The sequence below is a fragment of the Pongo abelii genome, chromosome 5 (assembly GCF_028885655.2).
Source record: "Pongo abelii isolate AG06213 chromosome 5, NHGRI_mPonAbe1-v2.0_pri, whole genome shotgun sequence".
NCBI lineage: Eukaryota > Metazoa > Chordata > Mammalia > Primates > Hominidae > Pongo > Pongo abelii.
Genome location: NC_071990.2, coordinates 73,749,125 through 73,770,746, shown reverse-complemented (window position 1 = coordinate 73,770,746; position 21,622 = coordinate 73,749,125). Strand labels below are relative to the sequence as shown.

At 39.5% G+C, this 21,622-nt stretch overlaps 1 protein-coding gene across 2 annotated transcripts in view; it reads right to left on the bottom strand.

Annotated features, from left to right (window-relative positions):
- Positions 1-1,152: 1,152 nt before the first annotated feature.
- The window catches only part of KCNQ5 (potassium voltage-gated channel subfamily Q member 5), a 584,694-nt gene continuing 564,224 nt past the window's right edge, over positions 1,153-21,622 (bottom strand). For both annotated transcript variants that reach the window (XM_024248720.3, XM_024248721.3), the window contains 3 exons: positions 9,552-9,683; positions 7,569-7,695; positions 1,153-5,793 (listed from right to left, as the gene is read on the bottom strand). In XM_024248720.3, coding sequence (XP_024104488.3) covers positions 4,831-5,793; positions 7,569-7,695; positions 9,552-9,683 — 1,222 coding nt within the window. In that variant the 3' untranslated portion in view covers positions 1,153-4,830. The remainder of the gene's footprint in view (positions 5,794-7,568; positions 7,696-9,551; positions 9,684-21,622) is intronic.

Here is a 21,622-nt window from a genome sequence, read left to right as displayed (position 1 = left end):
GTTTGTGCATAATGTATCTGCTACGTTTCTGTTTTGAAATGTAGCAAAAACTTCAGTAATTTGGAATTAGGTGGGCTAGAGGGAGAAGTCTTGTCCCAGTTAATGAAAATTTGTTTTATTTATTTAATTAATTTATTTATTTATTGAGACAGAGTCTCACTCTGTTGCCCAGGCTGGAGTGCAGTGGCGTGATCTCTGCAATCTTGGCTCACTGCAACCTCTGCCTCTCGGGTTCAAGCAATTCTCCTGTCTTAGCCTCCTGAGTAGCTGGGACTATAGGCGTACACCACCACACCTGGCTAATTTTTGTATTTTTAGTAGAGGTGGGGTTTCACCATATTGGTCAGGCTGGTCTTGAATTCCTGACCTCAGGGGATCCAACTACCTCGGCCTCCCAAAGTGCTGGGATTACAGGTGTGAGCCACTGTGCTCAGCCTATTTTTATTTTAAAAACATTTTTAGTTTTCTATTTTGTTTTCAAATCTCAGAACTGTGTGAGATAAAATTTAAGTTTTTTCAAAGAAACAATTTTTACTTGTACCAGATTCTCAAAGCAGTTGAATCTAGACTGATAAAAGTTGTCACTTGAAGATCTGGCTGCCCATTTTCATGAATGGTTAGGATAGAATAACTGTTGTAAGTATATTTTGCTTTAAATGGTAGGAGTGGGAAGTACTGCTAAAGTATTTCCAAAAATGTTTGGAAGCGGCTTAACATTTTTAAGTTGGTCTAGCAAGCATATACCATACACAATTTTCTTTTCCCTCAACTAGAAGTTGATAGAACAGGCACATAACTATTTGATCTTTTTAGAGCTGTAGTGGGAAGCCCTTTCTTCCCTCTAGGATACCACTCTGTAATTCTTCCTCCTGTCTAAAACATCTCTATTGGGCTTTGTTGCTTTGTATTCCAGAGTTTTAACATTCTGTATCTCCTTGAAAATAATTCCACTGGAATTAACCCTTGGCACTTAGTGCAAAATTGCTAGTGAAATAGAAAAAATGAGATTTTTTTAGGGAAGAAGAAAAAAAGGTCCTTTTGGAGCAGAGCCCTTCCCTGGTGAGGCAGAGCTAGGTAGGTGCTTAAAATGGTAGTTCTGAGTAGCCAGAGGCTGCAACATTTGGGCACCCACCTGGTCCCCATTTCTTAACATTGTTTAGCAAATCCCTTTATTATAGATAACACAAAACTCACATGCATGGTATCTGAGTTACAATCAATTTCAAATTAATATTTCTCACAAAAACCCCAGGAGCATACGCAAATCTCCCTCCTTCCCAAAATACCAAAGACTTCTTCAATAACACTGCAAAAAGATAATTTTTATATTTCAGTCCAAAATCTGTATACAGTCAGTTTGGTTGACTTGGTCCAGTCAGTTCAGAACCAACTAGTTAGTTCCAGATAAAAATAGTCACACTAGCTGTTTATAGACATCTTTTTAATGTTTTACTTTAAAACAAATAATCCCAGTAAAACAGAGCAAAGGAAATTACACTTTAATGATAGCTTGAAATGGATATGGTGTTCCTGATTTATTTGTTTTCAGGAAACAGACAATTGCATTGTCATACATGACTTAGAACTGCTTACTTAAATGCACATAATTAGATTAGATTAAGTTTGTCTTACAAAAACACAACCATGTCATTTAAGGCGAAAAATATCAGCTTCTAGGGAGACAAGTTAATATTTATGATATTTCCTCTATCTGATTTAGTGAAATGATCCATTAATTTAGTTAGCCAGGTTTCATCATCCTTATAGTTTTGCTTTGCAAATGGCATGAGAATTGGTCACTTTGTGCCTGATTTCCTCCTCTCTAGTAGACTTATTTTACTTGCAAATTAAGAACTTCAGAATCACTGAATCAATGGGAGGTGAGAAAGGCACCTTAGAACAGATCAGGACTTAAAAACTCAGTAAAGTTATTTTAAACAAAACTTGCAATCTACAAATATTAATTTAATTGAACAAAATGCAAACATGTAGATCAGACATAGCAAAATTTTTTTAGTTAACCTCATACAAGGGATATTTGCAATTAAGTATTAGCTTGATCAACCCTACATGTTGAAGAAGGCAGACACACTTGTACTCAGAAAGCATATGGCTACTCAGTGCTCAGCTAAATTGTGCTTCAAGACATCATTAAAATTGACCAATGGAAATTTGCTTAGTGTAAATGGGAGACCCCTCTCATTTCCACAGAGAGTAACACGACAGACAGAAACTTATAGCTTCCACACAACTATCTTTTAACATCCCCCAATTTTTGTGCTAGAGTAAGATAGACACAAAATGGTCATGGCTTCAATGTATAAAAGTTTTTCACAACACGGTTTATCACATTTTGCTATGATTAAGACCTCAGTGCTGTGTGTAGGTTTTGTTTCTGAATCTTCAGTCTTCCACAATGCTGGGTGAGCTGTACTGTGTTTGAGACTTAACGAGGCCTAAGGAGGGGTCCCCAATACATTCAGAATTCCTGCTGCCAGTGGGGTTCGACCCAGGACAGAGTGTGTCCAAGAATCAGTGCTACCTGAAAGTTGCTGCCTCCCTCCTCTTCCTCTGTTAATACTGGGAGAGAGCCTGCCCAGTCACGGCAGGTGTCTGGCTTTTGGTCAGTGGAGGTGTGTGTGTGTGTGTGTGTGTGTGTATATATGCAACGTTCTTGCGAGGGGGAGTCACAACTTCAGGTTGAATGAAGATGAAAAATTGATTTTCATAATTTACTAACATTCTGTATTTTGAAAATGAGAACAATTGCTTAAAAGGATTGACAATGTCTTAACTGAAGTGTAAAATTTAGCCTCTATCTTCTGTATGTTTCCAGCAGCCAAAAAGATTCTAAATGATTCCAATTGTCTTAGAATCCAAGTGGGATGCGAAGAGGAAGCTTTAAAAATTTCTGTGTTTATCAAAAGGGACAAGGTTCTAAAAGGTTGAGAAGCACATTTTAGGTAAAGCGGAGAACTGGTTGATCTGGGGATGGAGGCTGGTTAAGGCCTGGTGAAGTTCAGAAGCAAAATACTGGCAGGGAATGAATAAGGAGTTAATGAAGAAGAAAAGCAGGGGAGAGTCAATGATGGAGAAAGCCTGTTGGGGAGGGCTGGGGAGGATTGGTGGAGTTCAGGGCTTCCTTCTTCCTTTGAACATCCACTTGATAACCCAGCTCATTCTGCTTGGCTGCTGGAGAAGTACTTCTGGAGGCAGCATTAATGTCTGCCAAGGAAACAACTTCCTTTCTTGAGTCCTCCTGTGGCTAGGGTTTGATTGAATTGAAATGCTATCTCTTATGTCCTTTTTTTTTGAATGTCATTACGTTGGCTGAAGTTCTGATGACCTAAGATAGCTAGATGGGTTTCTAACAAGCAGTCAGCATTGCTTGCTTTCTGATAAACACATTTGTCATTTTGTTTCCCTTGGTCTTTTTGCTGCCATGATATATTTAAGTGTTCTGATTTGCAGACCCTGCCAGTACTATCTAGCTTCTAATTGTAAATGTTTATATCAGGAAATTGAACCAGTAATTTCAGATTTGGGACAACATTCTTGGGAAGAATAGAAAATTTTCACTACAGTATAAAAAGTAAAGGAAGTTTCGTTTTAGACTTTCATATGCAAAATGTACACATAATAGCAAAAGACATTCAGGGCATATTAAAAAATAAATACCTTGCAAAAATTCTCTGCTTATATATAAGAATAAGGGAAGATTAGGTAGTTGAATTCCCTAGCAATACTCATTTTCTAAAAAGTCTAGTTCTTCTATTTTGGTTTGTTTCTCTCCCTCTCATTGCCCTTTGAGGGGGAAGTCATTTTCTTTTACTTTGCCAACTTCCTGGTGGTGTTTCTGGGTTCTTTTCAAGCCTTTCCTATCTCAGTCCCACTCAAATGTCCCATCCCCCATAGTCCTACCTGTATGTCAGCGAAATGAGAATAGCTTCTCACACTTGCCCTTTACATAGGCAGTATTGGCAAGCCTGGGGTTGGCGCCATTGCAGAGAAACCAGTCCAATCACAATGGCTGTTCTACTGATCAGTATTTCATACGCTTGTGTAGAAGTTGACCACTTATAAAGTTGATTCTGCCATCAGGGAATATGTTTTCATAAAGTCAAATATGTCAGATAGTCTGTTTGCCCCACTGGCCCTGAATTTCATTATTTGCACATTTTCTAATTGAAGAACATTCTTGTCATAAAGAACAACATGAAAATGATGTGCAAAATTGCTTGCCACAGCGCTAAATCACCAAAAGCACACAAATTGACATTCAAATTACATTAATAATAAAATGACTGAATAGGAATGGGTTGGCAAATATATCTTGAAATAAGCAGCCATTTCTATTATTCCCCAATTCTGCTTTAGTTGATACCTTATTAGCAGCTGTTGATAGCCATTGTGTTTAAATATACATTATGGCCTAATCTTGAAAATGTAGTTTGTATTTAGTCACAAAGCAGAAATGCCTGAAATTTGAAGGTGTTTACTCCCATAATTTCAAAATACAATGTCAAATCTTCTAAATGACCTAAACTTGACATATTCATACACCCCATAGCATTAGCTGTGTTTGGTTTCTCAGGCTTTTTAACTCAAGGTACATTACTAAATGAGTGGGTTAATGTCGATGCACCTTGGAATTTTAGCCATCCCTAAACATGCATTTTCATGCAATTAAAAGATAACGGGCTTATAAACTGCCTTTCATGTTCTTCCCGATTCTTGCAATTTCAACTTTTTAGAAGGGCTTTCGAAATAGTTCATGCAATGATATGTATGGCTAAAGGAACTGCTATGCCTGGAAAGAAAATGAAGAACTTATTTCAGTTTGACATGAGGCAAGCTGAGGGCATCTGTACTTTCTCCTGCCTTACATATGCTCTGAGATGATCGTGACCTTCCAGTCCTTAGAGAGTCTGATGCAAAGGCAGCTTCCCTGGCAGGCTGCGGTGCGGCATCAAAAGTGTCTGTCTCTGTCTCTTCGGGACCCACCTCTTCATCAGTTATAAACAATTTGGATTCCCTCCATTTGGGGTAAAAATCTTGGCTGCCTCTGGAGCCACTTGACTCACTCCCTGAAAGTTGTATACTCAGTTCCTCGGTCGACCTGATCAGGTTTTGCACAGACAAAGATTTGCCCAAGTCCTTCGGCACCATGGGACAGACAGACAACAGAGTTTCTCCTCCCATGTCAAAGCTTTTCCTCATAGAACGGTCCTTGGTGAGATTTGACTGTGCAACCTGAACATTTTCCTTGGAGGCAACAAGGCAGGTGGTGACGTCAGAAATGCTTTCCTGTAAGCCTGCAGGGTTAGGGTGCAGAGTTTCTGGCCTGGGCAGATGCTTGATGGCTGGGAGAGGAGGTGGGATCTGTAAAGTTGTTGGGGCTGCTGGCTTGGGTGCCGTATTTATTTGGTTTGCAATGGTGTTGGTGGCTGCCACTGCTGAGCCATCGCTTTGACTAATTGGCACCTGTGTTGCTTGACTGTGCATAGTAGGGCTAAGCGCGTAGAAAGTCTGGGCACTGAACTCATTTGGCGTCAGAATGAACTGCAGGCCTCTCGAGATGTTGGCACTAGTTGATCTGGATAAGCAGCCACTGTTTTGTGCAGAACCCGAAAGATCTTTGCTATCCACAGGGCTTTGATAGTCAGATGTCTGTTCACATTCAAAAGGTGGGATCTGGAATGAAGCCAAAGCGAGGGCTGAGGCAGAGCCTTTCCGAAGGACCTGTTGATAGATGTCTAGTAGGCAGTCCAGCTTGGACTCTATAGACTGTACCTAGAAGTGAGGAAAATGGTTACACATGAGTATAATCTGTTATTAAGAATGGACTTCATTTTTTAATTTTAAAAAATGAAGTCAAGGTGTGCCAACACATTTAAAGAAATATTGAATTTAAAGTACGATGCAGTTTTGACCCTTAGTGAATGTAGCATTTAGCAATGATGGGGCCAGAGGAGGACTTAGGAAGAGAGGGACACTTTGGCTTCTACATAGTCTTTATTAGCATCTCTCCCCCACCACATCTTTAAATAGTGCCTCTTAAAAGTCATATAAGCACTATAAAAATGCAACTTTAAGACTTTCCATTCCAGGCTGGGTGCAGTGGCTCATGCCTGTAATGCCAGCAATTTGGGAGACTGAGGCAGGAGAATTGAGCCCAGGAGTTTGAGACCAGCCTGGGCAACATGGTGAGACCTCATCTCTACCAAAAATAATGCAAAAATCAGCCGGGTGTGGTGGTGCATGCCCATAGTCCCAGCTGCTAGGAAGGCTGAGTTGGGAGGGTTGACTGAGCCCAGGAGGTAGAGGCTGCAGTGAGCCATGATTGTGCCACTGAACTCCAGCCTGGGTGACAGAGAAGTTCCTGTCTGAAAAAAAAAAAAAAAAAAAAAAAAGACTTCCCATTCCTGTCAGATTGTCTGTCCTAAGTCTCCTCTATGAAGACATTCTGAAACTCTACAGAAATCTAGTAAGGAACTTATTCTATAATGAAACCAATACCTTAAGCATCAATCTAGGTGATTCTGAATTTAAAGGTACATAAAAAAAAAAAGGTACAAAACGCTCCAGAATTAATATATGAAGTATTTTTGATTAAATTGGGGGAGCCTTTTGATTTCTGGAAAATTGTCTTTGTATATGAAGATACAACAGACTTGAGATTAACAAACATTCAATGTGTCATCAGAATTATAATAAGGTTTTATTTTTATTTATTTTATTTTATTTTATTTTATTTTATCTTATTTTATTTTATTTTATTTTTAGTAGAGACACGGTTTCACCATGTTGGTCAGGTTGGTCTTGAACTCCTGACCTTGTGATCTGCCCGCCTCGGCCTCCAAAAGTGTTGGGATTACAGGCATGAGCCACTACACCCGGCCTTGTTTTACTTTTAAAAGGAGTGACCTGCTGAGTGCTGTGGCTCATGCCTGTAATCCCAGCACTTTGGGAGGCCAAGGCAAACGGATCACTTGAGGTCAGGAGTTTGAGACAAGCCTGGCCAACGTGGTGAAACCTGTCTCTATCAAAAATACAAAAATTCGCCGGTCTTGGTGGCGCATGCCTGTAATCCCATCTACTTGGGAGGCTGAGGCATGAGAATCACTTGAACCCAGGAGGCGGAAGTTGCAGTGAGCTGGGAGCATGCCACTACACTCCAGCCTGGGTAATAGAGTGAGACTCTGTCTCAAAAAAAAAAAAAAAAAAAAAAAAAAAAAAATTAATGACCTAAAAAAGAAACAATAAAAACAACCGAAACACAAATGAAGAATAGATCTTTGTTATTTTTAAATGATTTTCAACTATTGGAAATCTATAGTTGTTTCCAATTAACTATTAATTGATGAGATGAAATTTTCTATTCCTTAAAGGGAAATCCAGAGTGTTTCAGAAGCACTGTCTACACACAAAGAAAATTTAATTTTATTCACATTTTTTGTGATTTTATTTATTTTAAAATAATCCCTGGAATACATACAATTGCTTATAATAAATTTTGATTAAAAAAATTCTGGCTAAAAAAGATACCCAGCGTAGTTGAGTTGTACCTGTTTTTCAACCTTGACCACCCGACCGAGCATACTGAGATCGTCTGTGGTCTCATGTTCTGCTGTTATTTTCTCTCGGCTCTTCTTATCTGATGTGATTTGCCCTTTTCCAAGAATTTGATCAACACTATCAGAGAAAGAGGAGATCTGATTATGAGGGCTGAAGGTGGAGATTGCCCTAGGTCAGAATGAAGAGTTTTGGAAAAAAAATTAAATACAGTTATCTTCAATTTATGTAAGATGAAATAAGAAAGAACTTGTTCCAGTTGATATGCTTATTTTAACATGAGATTACACATGAGATTAATTTTCTCATTATTCTGGTCCAAGATGAAATCACTTATGGGTGATCTTCTGGAAGTAAAAGTGTTCTAAACTACAAAGTAATATGTTTCTACCTCTGATCAGGCAGTTCCTGAATTTAACCATTTCAAAATATGACAAAAATCATAACTATAGTGATCTTACATTAATAGAACAGATTATTCTATGAGCCTCCATTGTACATATGTGAAAGATAAGCAGATAAGAAAGCCATGGTCTTTTTCTTTTGGAGTTCAAGTTGGAGAAGATACATGAGCTAGAAACCCAAGATTGCTTCTATAAATTCTGTAGCAGTTCAACTTTATAAAACCTTGGGAGCTATAGACAGTTTTATTAAAGAACTTAGAAGGCCATGGCCATCTAGGCAGAGATTGCAATATGACGACAATCTCTGGTCATGTTACAGATGTTACAGAATGAATTAAAGCAATTTCCAAGAGAACTTGATCAGCCTAAATGAGAATCACTTTCTTCTTTTTTTGTATGTGTTTAGAATTGAATTATCAAGAGTATTGACAACTTTCCAGTTTACTTTGTCTGAAGAGAAACATAGGTCGTACTCACTTCCTGCCATGACATCTAATTTACTAAACTGCAAACTCTACAAGGTCTGGGTCATTATTTTATCAATCTCTGGATGTCCACAGGTCCTGGCACACATGATGGGCTCAATAATTACCTGCTAAATGAATTAACAAATTGTTATTTCTATAACAATTGATGAACAGGTATTTTACTAAGGGCCCATTGTATGCCTCACACTGGGCTAAGTGTGCTGTGGGGGCATAAAAAAAAGTTCAAGTCTCAGTCCTTGCATTTTGGGCACTATACAATCACAAATGCTGGTAATTTGTGCTGGTAATAAAGCAAGGCTCTTAAAAAACTGAATTTACTAAATATTTTGGCTTTGAGATAATCACAATCAACCATATGTGGTTGGAATTAACGTGTGGAATTCATTTCTTTTAATCACTCAATAAGACGCTACTAGGAGGATAGTATATTTGTAGAACCATACAGGACATGAATGAAGGACCTCAGTCTTAGTCTAGAGCAAGGTGAACACACTTGCAACCAGGAAACAACAGAAGGGCCAAGTCTCAACTTTGGCCCAGCACACCAAGATTCTGAGTGCTCTTGTGCTCTGCAGTAGACTCTGCTACTGTATAAAGGTCAGAGAAAGGCCCGTCTTCACAGGTTGGATGGTTGGATGAAACTTAATGAAGGAGAAATAGTACGTTATTCCCAAAGGATGATTAGAATTTAGATAATAAATGGAATTTAGATAATTGAGGAGCAGCAGCAGTAATCATTCAAACTTCAGCAACAACCATTGATGTTTATTAGACACAGTGCCAGGACTGTTACATGTTATGAATTACATGCATTAACTCGTTCAATCCTCATGACAACCCTATAAGGCAAGAACTTTCTTCCCATTTTTACAGATGAGGCAAATGAGACAGTTGGATGCTTTGAATGCCTGAGTTATATCTATGTTAAAAGCAAAATAAAATCAATGTTAAAAGCAAATTCCATTTGCCCACTAAAAATGAATGAAAAATATGGAGTTCAGAGGTTTACTCTACTAAAGAGAAGTTCTTCCTAGATAGTTTCTACGCCCATTCCTTTACAAGGAATGACATTTCCATTGCTTACCGTGTTTGAAGGCTTTTAATTCTACACAACATGTCCAGATGACCAGCAGAATATTGTTCAATGACATCTTTTACATCATATGGACGTAATGTTTCCTTAAACTTTCGTTTCGCGACATGAAATTTCATAATTCTGTATGAGAACATATTACGTATTAATCTTTATAACTCTGTTAATATAAGATACCAAAATAGTTTACCAGTAAATATAAGAAACTCTGGGGGCAAAAGTCATGCATCAAATTATTTTTGGCTTCTGCAGATGTGTAATATAAAAGCCTGAGATTACAGTGGACAATTTAAAAACATCTCATGTGAGACACACCTTAAGAATAGAAAAACACACTAAAAAAGAAGCTGAACACTAAGTGTTTTGCCTTTTTAATGTCCGTTGAAACCCTGAATGAAAGTTAAAGTCAAAATGCAATTCTAACTTTTCCGTGCGATCTCCAGAAGTCCAAGATATAACACCTAGTAATAGCATCCCTTAAAAAATATAAAGGCTGTTAAAATGGTCTTTTATGGAACTGCATGCATTTTTGAGATACAAATGTGTTTGCAAAACACTCTATTCTCTCTAGAGAAATGTACATTAATATGGAAATTTGTGTCTTTTTTTTCCCATAAATTATTCCTGCAGAATACTGCTGGATTAGCTAGCCAAGTTCTTTTTGTTTTAAACATAATACACTTTTTTTTTTTTTGAGATGAGGTCTCACTATGTTGCCCAGGCTCTAACTCTTGGGCTCAAGCAATCCTCCTGCCTCAGCCTCCCTAAGTGCTGGGACTACAGGCATGAGCCACTGGGTCCTGCCGTAACACATTTCTTAACTAAGCTTGGGAGCCTAAGCTTTTCAGAACTGAGACCTCTTATTACAATGCCTCCTGCAACATGGGCCCCATCTTTTAAAACGATATTTCATCAACAAATTCCATGATGCCATCAATAGCTAATCTGCCTAAGATAACTAGTTCCTGCAATAACTTGATGCAATTTCTGATGAAAGCAGAGAAACATAACATTTGAATTAGTTTGTGTAGCCTTATTGCAGGTAAATTTAAACCTGTTGGTGTTTTTCAGCTATTAAATGGCCCATAGACTTCCATTATCACACTTGTAGATTCCAGGCTGGGAATCAGTCACTAAGAGACAAAATTTGTTGTCACTTGGTGGAAAGTGGGAAGATTAGGAACAAATGTAAAGTTTAAAAAGAAAACATCCATTGCCTATCTTAGGTGACAGCTGATTTCAAGGAATCCAAATTGTTTTATAGGTTAAAAAGCCTAAACCCTACTTTGCAATTGTATTATTAACTTTCAATTAATTATATCCTAATTATTCCTGAATCATTTATCTGTAATATTCTTACTCCCTTTCTCTAACCACATATTTTTCACCAATCTCTTCTTCATTCAGTATAAGTTTTGTATTTTCCCCCCAAAACCATTTAAGCAAAATTATTCAGCAGAAAGTAAAGAAAATTAGTGTTTTAATTTAACCTCTTAGTATTGAGCTTTGGTTCCAAATTGGTTTACCAGCATTTAGGTTTCATAGAGTCTTAGTGTCCTGTATCAAAAAAACTGAGAAAAATAATGAAATATGTTACATGTGAAATTTCTGGTTCTGAGCAATTACGTAAATATCTGTTTCCATATACCAGACTGTCAATTAGGTAAAGGCAGACATGGCTTTTTTTTTTTTTTTTTTTTTTTTTTTTTTTTGAGACGGAGTCTCACCCTTTCATCCAGGCTGGAGTGCAATGGCACGATCTCAGCTCATAGTAATTTCTACCTCCCAGGTTCAAGTGATTCTCCTGCCTCAGCCTCCTGAGTAGCTGGGATTACAGGCACATGCCACCACACCTGGCTAATATTTTGTATCTTTAGTAGAGAAGGGGTTTCACCATGTTGGCCAGGCTGGTCTTGAACTTCTGACCTTGTGATCTGCCCGCCTCAGCCTCCCAAAATGCTGGGATTACAGGCGTGAGCCACCGCACCCAGCCTAGATGTCTTTTATTCAACAGTAAGTGCTTAATAAAAGTTAGCTATTGCTGTTGCCACTTCTACTACGACTGTTACTATTCTTCCTGAACATTGTGTGCTTAGAGCTTAGCACAGTTCCTGACACAGTAAAAAATATTTGTTGAATAAGAGGAGGAAGGAAAGAAAGAGATAAAGAGAAGATTCTCTAACCTGAGTCATATTAAGAATAAAACCAGAAGAGCTAATCTAACAGCCTAGAACCCTTCTTTGCTATCTTCAAAGTAGCTAATGATGCCTGGGTGGGCAGGAAAAAAGGAAAATCATCTTGATACATCCCAGGGTGGTTTTTTTGTTGTTGTGTGGTTGTTTGTGTTTTCATAACATCTGTCTACCACTTGTTATGTGAAGTACTTTGTATGTCTTCAATAGCACTTGATAAGATATTCCTTTCTCCTATGTATATTTTGGGAAACTGAGGTTCAAAGAACTTAAGTAACTTGCCCACCAAAACAAGCAACTGATATGAGGCAAAATCAGGATTCCACCCAGAGCTGTCTGGTTCCCACTGCCACATTACCTCCTGGTTTTCCCATGGCATCAATTCTGGAGAATTGAGAAGTCTGAGTGGGATCTTTGGCAGTTCTTTCTTTCCTATGGTGGTAGAAGAGGGGCAAGCTACAGCATAAGTCAGTGTGTTCTCTCTGGCTGTAGCTCACACATTTGTGGTTTGGGACACATCTGCCCAGATGTGAACCTACATACTTCCAACTGCCTTTTTTGCCCTAATGAGGATCTGCCATTGTTTCTTGGTGGGATGTTATGTGAGCTCTTTCAGATAATTCATCAAGAGTTGCTTGTTGCTTGTCTCTCTTCCTTTCAGAGATGTTTTAACAGAAAGTACATTTTGAAGGCATTTGATAGATAATATTGCACTCTAGCACTCACGCAGTCATAGTTTATGCAAACCTTAAATAATTTCATTTTTACTTACATAATTTACTATTTATGAGCGAGCTAGCTAAAGTTAAAATTAAAATCCATGGTTCATAATTGTGATCAATACTAAAAATGAAACTGATTATCTTTTATGTTATTTCAATATACTCACATAATGATAAGTATGCAAAACAGAGTAGACTTTAAAACTCTTAATAGGTTTATCATTTATTTTTATACATCATACCACTCCCCAGGTGGTATTGCCTTTTTTCCAGTGCTTTACTTAAAGATTTTCCTACTTTATGTATGAGAATTAAATAGTGAAAATTGGATTAATAAATATCATTTCAATTATTTAGAAAAGAGGAGTATGTGCAGTGGTGCCTGGAGCAACCTTGCATTGACTCCCAAGCACTGACTACTTTTAAGAATTTTGGTGGTTATTAGGCCGGGCGTGGTGGCTCACGCCTGTAATCCTAGCACTTTGGGAGGCAGAGGCGAGTGGATCACGAGATCAGGAAATCGAGACCATCCTGGCTAACACGGTGAAACCCCATCTCTACTAAAAATACAAAAAATTAGCCGGGTGTGGTGACGGGCGCCTGTAGTCCCAGCTACTTGGGAGGCTGAGGCAGGAGAATGGCATGAACCCGGGAGGCGGAGCTTGCAGTGAGCCGAGATCGTGCCACTGCACTCCAGCCTGGGCGACAGAACAAGACTCCGTATCAAAAAAAAAAAAAAAAAATTTGGTGGTTATTAAACACCACATGTTCTCACTCATAGGTGGGAACTGAACAATGAGAACACTTGGACACAGGGCGGGGAACATCACACCCCGGGGCCTGTCATGGGGTGGGGAGCAGAGGGAGGGATAGCATTAGGAGAAATACCTAATGTTAATGTAGAGTTGATGGGTGCAGCACACCAACACGGCACATGTATACCTATGTAACAAACCTGTACGTTGTGCACATGTACCCTAGAACTTAAAGTATTTTAAAAAAAGAATTTTGGTGGTTATTAAATACAGCTGTTACTAAAAATTAAATTATATAGACTTACAATCAAATACATTATATTAAAAATAAAGGTAATATGTACTCAAACCTCACCATTTCCTCATTGTTTTACTGTATGTTACTCTCTATGCTCTTGAGTTGTTCACATATATTGTGTCTGTACCATGGAAATTCTATCTAATAATGTAATATTGCCCATCTTCTCAATTCCTGCTGGGTGATGTCACATTGGTAGTTTGAAAACAGCTATGACAGGAGTATTTACACTACAGAAATTGGCAAACAATACAAATCAGGATTTCCTTCTCCTGAAGAGCTGGTTGGTTGTTCAGCATTTACCAGTGCATTACTGACGCTAAAAAAAACTTACTTATTAAGGATTAAGTTTTTGAAGATGGAGATCAAATAGATTTTCTCAACTGGCTGTGTTGTGGGTTGAAAACAAAAACATTAAAGAGATTAAAGTGAGCTATGAAAGTTCTAAATCAGGCTCTATGATTTATAAGTGTGGAGGGAATGTTTAAAAGCATAGACTTTCTTTTTTTCTTTTTTTTTTGAGACAAGGTCTCACTCTGTCACGCCAGGTGGAGTGCAGTGGTGCAATCATGGCTCACTGCAGCCTTGACCTCCCAGATCTGCCAATCCTCCCATCTCAGCCTCTCGAGCAGCTGGGCCTACAAGGATATACCCCCACACCGGTTAATTTTTATATTTTTTGAGAGATGGGGGTCTCCCTATGTTGCCCAGGCTAGTCTCAAACTCCTGAGCTCAAATGATCCATCTGCCTTGGCCTTCCAAAGTGCTGGGATTACAGGCATGAACCACTGCACCTGGCCCATAGATATTTTTGAAATCAATAATTTATATAAAGAATGATGACCCTGTCATTTTACTTTTGTTAAAAGAAGACTAGGCATGTCCTAATAGCTCTCAAAGCTGTCCCTTCATTTGCATCTCCACTGCTATAGCCTTAGAAAGAAGAAACATTTCAAAATGCAAGTAAGGGCATATTACCCCCCTCCTAAAGTCCTTCATTGGTTTTCCATGGCTTGTAGGATAAACATCAAACTCCTTAGAAGCACATCCTATATGGCTGTTTATAAACTGGCCTCTATCTCTCTTGCCTCATCACCTTCCACTTCATCCTTGGAACTTTAGGTTCCAGCAACAATAAAGTATGTGTAGGTCCACAAAAACACTAGCCAATCAATTATATACTTCAATTACTTCCATTTGCTATTCCTTTTTCCTGAAATTCTGCTGTGTTTTCAAAACTCTGCTCTAAAGTCACTTCTTTTGGCCAGGTGCGGTGGCTTACACATGTAATCACAGCACTTTGGGAGGCTGAGGAGGGAGGATTGCTTGAGCCTAGGAGTTTGAGACCAGCCTGGGCAACATAGTGAGACCCCTGTCTCTACAAAGAATAAAAAATTAACCATGCATGATGGCACATGCCTATGCTCCCAGCTACTTGGGAGGCTGAGGTGGGAGGATCACTTGAGCCCAGGAGGTCGAGGCTACAGTGAGCCTTGACAGTCTTGCCACCGCACTCCAGCCTGGGTAACATAGTGGGACCTTGTCTCAAAAAAAGCTCACTTCTTTCACAGAAATTTTTATGATTCCAACAAAACAGTTAATCACTTCTCTATTAACCTCTAGCTTGGTACCTAACACACCACACTATAATTATTTACTCATATACTAGCTTCCTCCACCAGACTGTGTGAGACCCTTGAATGCAGGGATTATGTCTTCTACTCTTGATATCCCAACACTTGGCCCAGAGTTTAATGAACATGGGAGGTTTATTTGTTTAGAAGCTCTACTGTGGAGACTTCGGGCAACTCTAGAGGGAAGAGGGTAGTGAATGGTGAGAACTCCCCCCTTCTCTCTCCAAATGCTCATCTCTAGTCATTCCTCCGCATGCTGCCTGCTCTCCAGCCCATCTGGATTTTCCTGTCACCAAAGTGCCCATTCATCAGGATTCTGTCTCTTTGCACTCTACCTAAAATGCTAATTGTTCCAGATTCAGCTCAAGCACCAAGTGCTCTAGGAAATCTTTCCTAACCACCCTCACTGGGGTAGATGGTCTTTCTCTGTGCTTTCAAATGCACTGTGATGTAGCTAAATCTGTGGCAGTGTGTCTCACCCACTGGAATTTATTCATGCCAGGAACTGTGCTCTTTACTTCAGCATCTGCATAATCCCTGGCAAGTAATAGGGGGTTCATTAAATGCTAGCTGAAGAAATAAATGAGGATTTGCTATTCCATAGTTCAAAGATGTTTGTTTTCTGTGACAAGGCAGACTCTTGTACAGATCTTCTAAAAAGAATGCCTTAGAATAGATTTAAGTTCTTCAGGCACATTTCAGAAAGAGCATAAGCCTCTGAGTTTCCTCCATGAATAAAAAAACTTTCTAAAGTAAAAGAAATGTTCACTCATTTAATAGTTAAGACAATGTGTGGTTCAGAAAAGTCATTTAAATAAAACTGCTACTGAAAATCATGAAAACATAATGTTCTTTTTCCTTAGATTGCTAATGTAATTAGGATCACACAAAGTGACTGCATTGCAAGCAACAAGACATCATTTTGAGGAAATAAGGAGAAAGGCAAGAACAGTGGAAGTCAAGAAATATGTAATACTACAACATGATGAGCAGCAAAAGTAAAGAAAGACCTAATAGCAAAACAAAACTGTCCAGGGAAAAGAGAGGGAAGAGCTTGTTGGGATGGAATTATATTGGTTGAATGAAATTTACAGTATTATAAGACCATCAAGAAAACAGTAGAAAACATGTGGCTAGAGTCTAAAAAGAATACAACCTCAGTTTTTCATTCCTAGGAGATTGCTATCAGTGCTTCCAAAAATCACGTGTGCCTGTCTTGCTCTAAGCAGGACCAGGTGTGAGGGATGCTCTCTGGGGCTCCTAACTATTTTAGCCATCATACTCTGTGAATGGAGATGCCTGGTCAGCCGGGTCACATAACTTGACGTATTTACATTATTCAGTTATCTCAGCCTCCCTCTTTCCACCCAATCCCCTCTCACTTCTTCCAGGACCGTACACGATTTTCATGATCAAAATAGAAGGTAGAGAGAAGAAAACCTGTGTCCAAGCTAAGTTTGAGAAAGCATCTCTGAGTATTTAGTATTGTCCTCCTTGCCCCCTGCAGCATTTTCTTATTTCTCTGGTCATCTTGGAATGCCTGGAACTGCCTCTGTCTCTATGATGCAATGAACTTAACCTGGGCACCCACTATCCATCTGCTGGACACAGAGCTGGATGGCGGGGATACAAAGGTGAGCAAGACATAGATCTTGCTCTCTTCAACTTAATGTTGAGTGGGTCTCCAAGAGTTGTGCTTGGCTGGATGGCTGGTGTGGTGCTAAAGTACTTTACCTGCGTTCTGTCAACTTAAAACTCTAAGAATTTTCCACCTTTGACATTTGGGTCAAGTAAAGCTCAGGAGGTTGAGTTACATGTTCAAGGTCACAGAATTAGTAAGACCAAGGTTACTGCAGATGCCGAGGCTCACATTTTTACCATTCCACTCACAGTGCTGCAACACAGAGTGAATCCCGGGCAGGCAACCATGTGAACATTAAGGGGAATGTTTAGGCTGTCTATGGGTCTGACCTCCTACTCTGCCTTGTATGCTCTGACATTCTCACACAAATGAATCCAAGGCCACATTAGTCATTTATTCATCTCTGTCCTTGTCTTTCCAGAGGGGATCCCATGCTTGGAATACATCTGCCTTTCAACCTGGCCACCTGCATTCTCTCATAAGGTCCCTTCTGGGAATCAGTCCATGGCTAACATGGGTTACCCACCTCCAATAATTGTAATGTTTTCCCTTTTATCACAAATTTTAGGGGCTGTCTGCTTACTTGACCTCATTTGTAGGATATATACATCAGTCTCCTTGGAGTCTGTTAGTTTTGCTTTACAGGGTATATTTTCCGGCAAATATATATAATATATTCCCAAGGTATATTATGAGCAAAAAGCTACCCAATTAGCCTTTGATAAGAGGAGTAGGCCATTATTTCGTTACTTGCAGGGAGCAAGGAAGCTCAGAGTTCAATAATTCTAGACACCGGGAAAAATATGTGGGTGCTGAAAATTGAGGAAAATGTCTCAAAGTAGCTATCAAACTATGAGTTCAAAAGGTCTTTCAATTCTTCAATTTTTTTTCTAAGACTTGCATTTCATATACTAAGGGCTTTAACTACAGGATGAGGCGGTGGAGGGGAGACCGGGAGAGTAGGGGAGTCCTTGTTGGCAGGTAGAAGAGTGAAATCTGGTTTCATGCTTAGTTCTCACATAGGCTAGCCCAAACCTTCTGTGTCTTACTCTCTAAACACAGCTGGGAGCAAGCAGCTAGACTCAGAGTCTAGACAAGGGCCAGAAAGCTTCTTCTATAAAGGGCCAGGTAGTAAATATCTTATGCTTTGTGGGTTGTATGGTCTCTGCTGAAACTACTCAAGTCAGCCACTCTAGCATGCAAGCAGCCACAGGACAATAAATAAATAATAAATGAATGAGTGTAACTACATTTCAATAAAACTTTATTTATAAAAACAAGCCCCTTGGGTTAGATTTTGATCCCCTGGCTATAGTTTGCTGACCCCTGGTTTAGATAAGAAGAGCTAAGAGAAAATGCCCTGAAGCCAGGAATAAATGAAAGCCCATGAACTGGCCTGGGGAAGAAGCAGAAGACCTTGGTGGCCTCTTACATGCTTACAAAAAAAATTTGATATGACTTGTGTATTTCCTACTAAAAAGGAATGTCTGGGCAAATCATTCTAGAGTTAAATTAGGACCTTTAAGATACATTTAATGATTAAAATGATAATAATATTAGATAGCACTTTATAGTATAATCCTATGATAAGGGTACTATTGTCATCCCCGTTTTGCAGATAAAGAAACTGAGGCACAGAGAGGTTAAGTAACTTGCCTGATGTTAAACATCCAGTAATTGTGGAATTAGGACTTGAACCAGTTTGGCTCCAGCTTTGAGCTCTTAATCATAAGGTTCCTCTATTGTCTTAACATTAAGATCTTAATACTTTAACACAAAATAACAACAATGAAAAAGACACTTTGATATGATATGATTGTTTTTACTCACATGTGCCTGGCACATAGTAAGTATTCAATACACTTTTGCTAAAGTGAATGTCCTGTTTTTACTATGTCTCTCCTTTGAGAGAGGTCTAAAGTTTCATGCAAGAAGTAGTTAAGAAGTTCTACTAATTTTTCAAAGGATTACCTTAGAAGGGAAAGGGAGTGCTGAAGTGACTGATTCATCCATTCTTTCAGTGAATATTCATTCAGCACCTATGACGAACCTTTTGGAGGACCAGCAAAAGGCTGAGGAGTAAGTTACATATTCATCTGCTTCTTTTCTTCATGAGGGTAGATTGCATCACCGGGACTAACACAGCAGCAAAGAGCAAAAGACCTCTAAGGTTAGTCTCCTTTGATGCTGCTGGTTATGAAGAGACTAGGAGTCTAATAAACCTGTTGCACAAAACTGACATGGCCCAGCGGTACCACTAGAGGGTGTAAAAGATTCATCACAAACCTAAACTGGTACCTCCTCTTGAAACTGAAGTCTGCTCATACAATTTTCTGAGCATGAAGAAATAACTAAAGCAAAGTGAAACTCTGGGTAGACGACATCTATATATACACACGAACACATGTGCACTTATAAGGAAATGTAGGTGCATTTGTTGTGCTGCCATGAATTCTAAAATCTTACAAAAGTCTTATTCCAATCCTCTAAATTAGGGTAAAAATATTGCATATGAATATGCAGAGATAAGAATGATGAGAAAACAGAAGCAGCAGTGACTGCTGCCACCACCAAACAGATGGACGGACCCAGCCAGCAGCCAAACCATGTGCAGGGCGGAGAGGGCTCAGCCAACTGTGAACTGAAGAGGCAGTTTGATTGACTGTCAAGACAGCAGTACTTCCCAAGCTTGGCTGCTCTTTGGAATCACCTAGGGAGCTTTAAAAAATGCCTGGGACCTACCTCCAGAAATTCTGTTTTAATTGTTCCAGGGCATGGTCCAAAGATTTTATAAAACTTTTCAGGTAATGCTAATGTGTGGCCAAGGTTGAGAGCCCCTGGAGTAGAGGCAGGATTGGGGTGATGGTGGCATGTGGTGGTGGAGTGTGTTGAGGGTGGAACAATCCCGGCTCTCATGCAAAAAAGTGATCGTGATTCATGCCGGCTTGCAAAATCTTCGAAGTCGCACATGTCAGACCCATAGACATGGCGTTAGAGTGCCTTGGTGTCAGACCTCTAATCAGAACCGAAATGCTTCCCCTTCCTTGAGTGAGGTCTGAAGTTTCATGCAAAAAAGTAGTTAAGAAGTTCCATTAATTTTTCAAAGGATTACCTTGGAAGGGAAAGGAAGTGCTAAAGTGACTGATTCATTCATTCTTACAATGAATATTCATTGAGTACCTATGACGTTGTGCTGAGTATTGTGTTAGGCTCCGAACTGTTAACTGCTGGGAGCTGGCAGAGTTAAAGAAGCCTCCTACGTGATGACAATGATCATTTGGTCCTCAGTCTCTTCCTCTCTACAAGCATGGTGCAAGACAATGGTTGCTGTGACTGTGAGCTCTGATAGGATTTGAGAGTTTCATTTGTCCAGAGCTTGGAGCTCTCTAGATAAGCTCCATGTGGCTGCCTCCCCTGGTGATGCCTGTTGAGTGGGACGCTATAATTTGTCCATTCATTCATTCATTCGTTCATTCATCAAACACTGATTGAGTGCCTATTATATGCCAGCTTCTGTGCTAGATGCCAGGGATACAGCGATGAAGAAACAAATCTTATTGCTGGGGCACTTCCAGTCTAGTAGGGCAGATAGACAAGTAGGCAGACAGTTAAAATTCACTTTGTGATGTGCAAGGTGGTGGGAAGCCCAGGTTGATATGGGAATGCAGAAGAGGGGTGTTTAACCCAGACTGGTAGAGGTGATCAGATATGATTTCTGGAGAAGATGACAGTGCTTTACCTACTCTGCACCCCCATCTCTGGGGATATTATTAAGTTTCTGAAGGTTGCTGAATGGCCGGCCCCCTTGTGATTGCAGATCTTATGTTTGTGGGGTGGATGTGAGTTTCTCCCCCTTAACCCCTCACTTTATGTTGGTTATTTGGGTTAATTTACACTACCGACATGCATTCCACATCCCTCTGTTATGGCTTGAATGTCCCCTCTGAAATTCATGTTGAAATTTTATGCCCCATGTGGCAGTATTGAGGGGTCGAACTTTTAAGAGGTGATTAGATCATGAGGGCTCTGTCTGTATGAATGAATTATGGATTAATGGGTTAATGGATTAATGACCTATCATGAGAGAGGAACTGGTAGTTTTATAAGAAGTGGAAGAGAGACCTAAGTTAGCACTTAGCATGCTCTCTCCGCTTGCTATGTGATGCCCTGTGCTGCCTCAGGATGCCACAGAGAGTCCCCACCACCAAGAAGGCCCTCACCATATACACCTTCCCACCTTGGACCTCCCAGCCTCCATAACTGTAAGAAATAAATTCATCCTTATAAATTACTCAGTTTCAGATGTTGTTATAAACATCAGAAAACAGACTGAAATACTCCCTCTTCCAGTTTGCAAAATTCTATCTGCTGATTTCTGACTCTCCATGAGAAATACAGCATCTATCTGTCTTAAAAGCACGGACCCCAAGGCTCATCCTTCAGGTGACCCAGAGCCTTTTGATCACAGAATTTCCCCTGAGGCAGCCCTCACTCGAAATTGATCACGGGACAAATCCAGCAGACAACTAGGGCCGCAGAGCTTGATAATTTGGGTCACTATTGAAGGCATATGTGTTAGTTATTTAGAATACTTTTTAATGTTGTTTTCCTGTTAATACATAAACATAATTCAACAATATAGGTTTGTATTTGTGTTTACAGTATTTAAACTCTGACAGTTTTATAATCTGCAAAGCAAGTTATAAAATTATATATCTAAGATTCCTCTACTCTTCTTTCATCTTAGATCGGGTTACTAGACAAGACCAAGGAACCCCAGGAGTCCCTGGATGCACTGATCTGTCTCATTTTCTTGGTT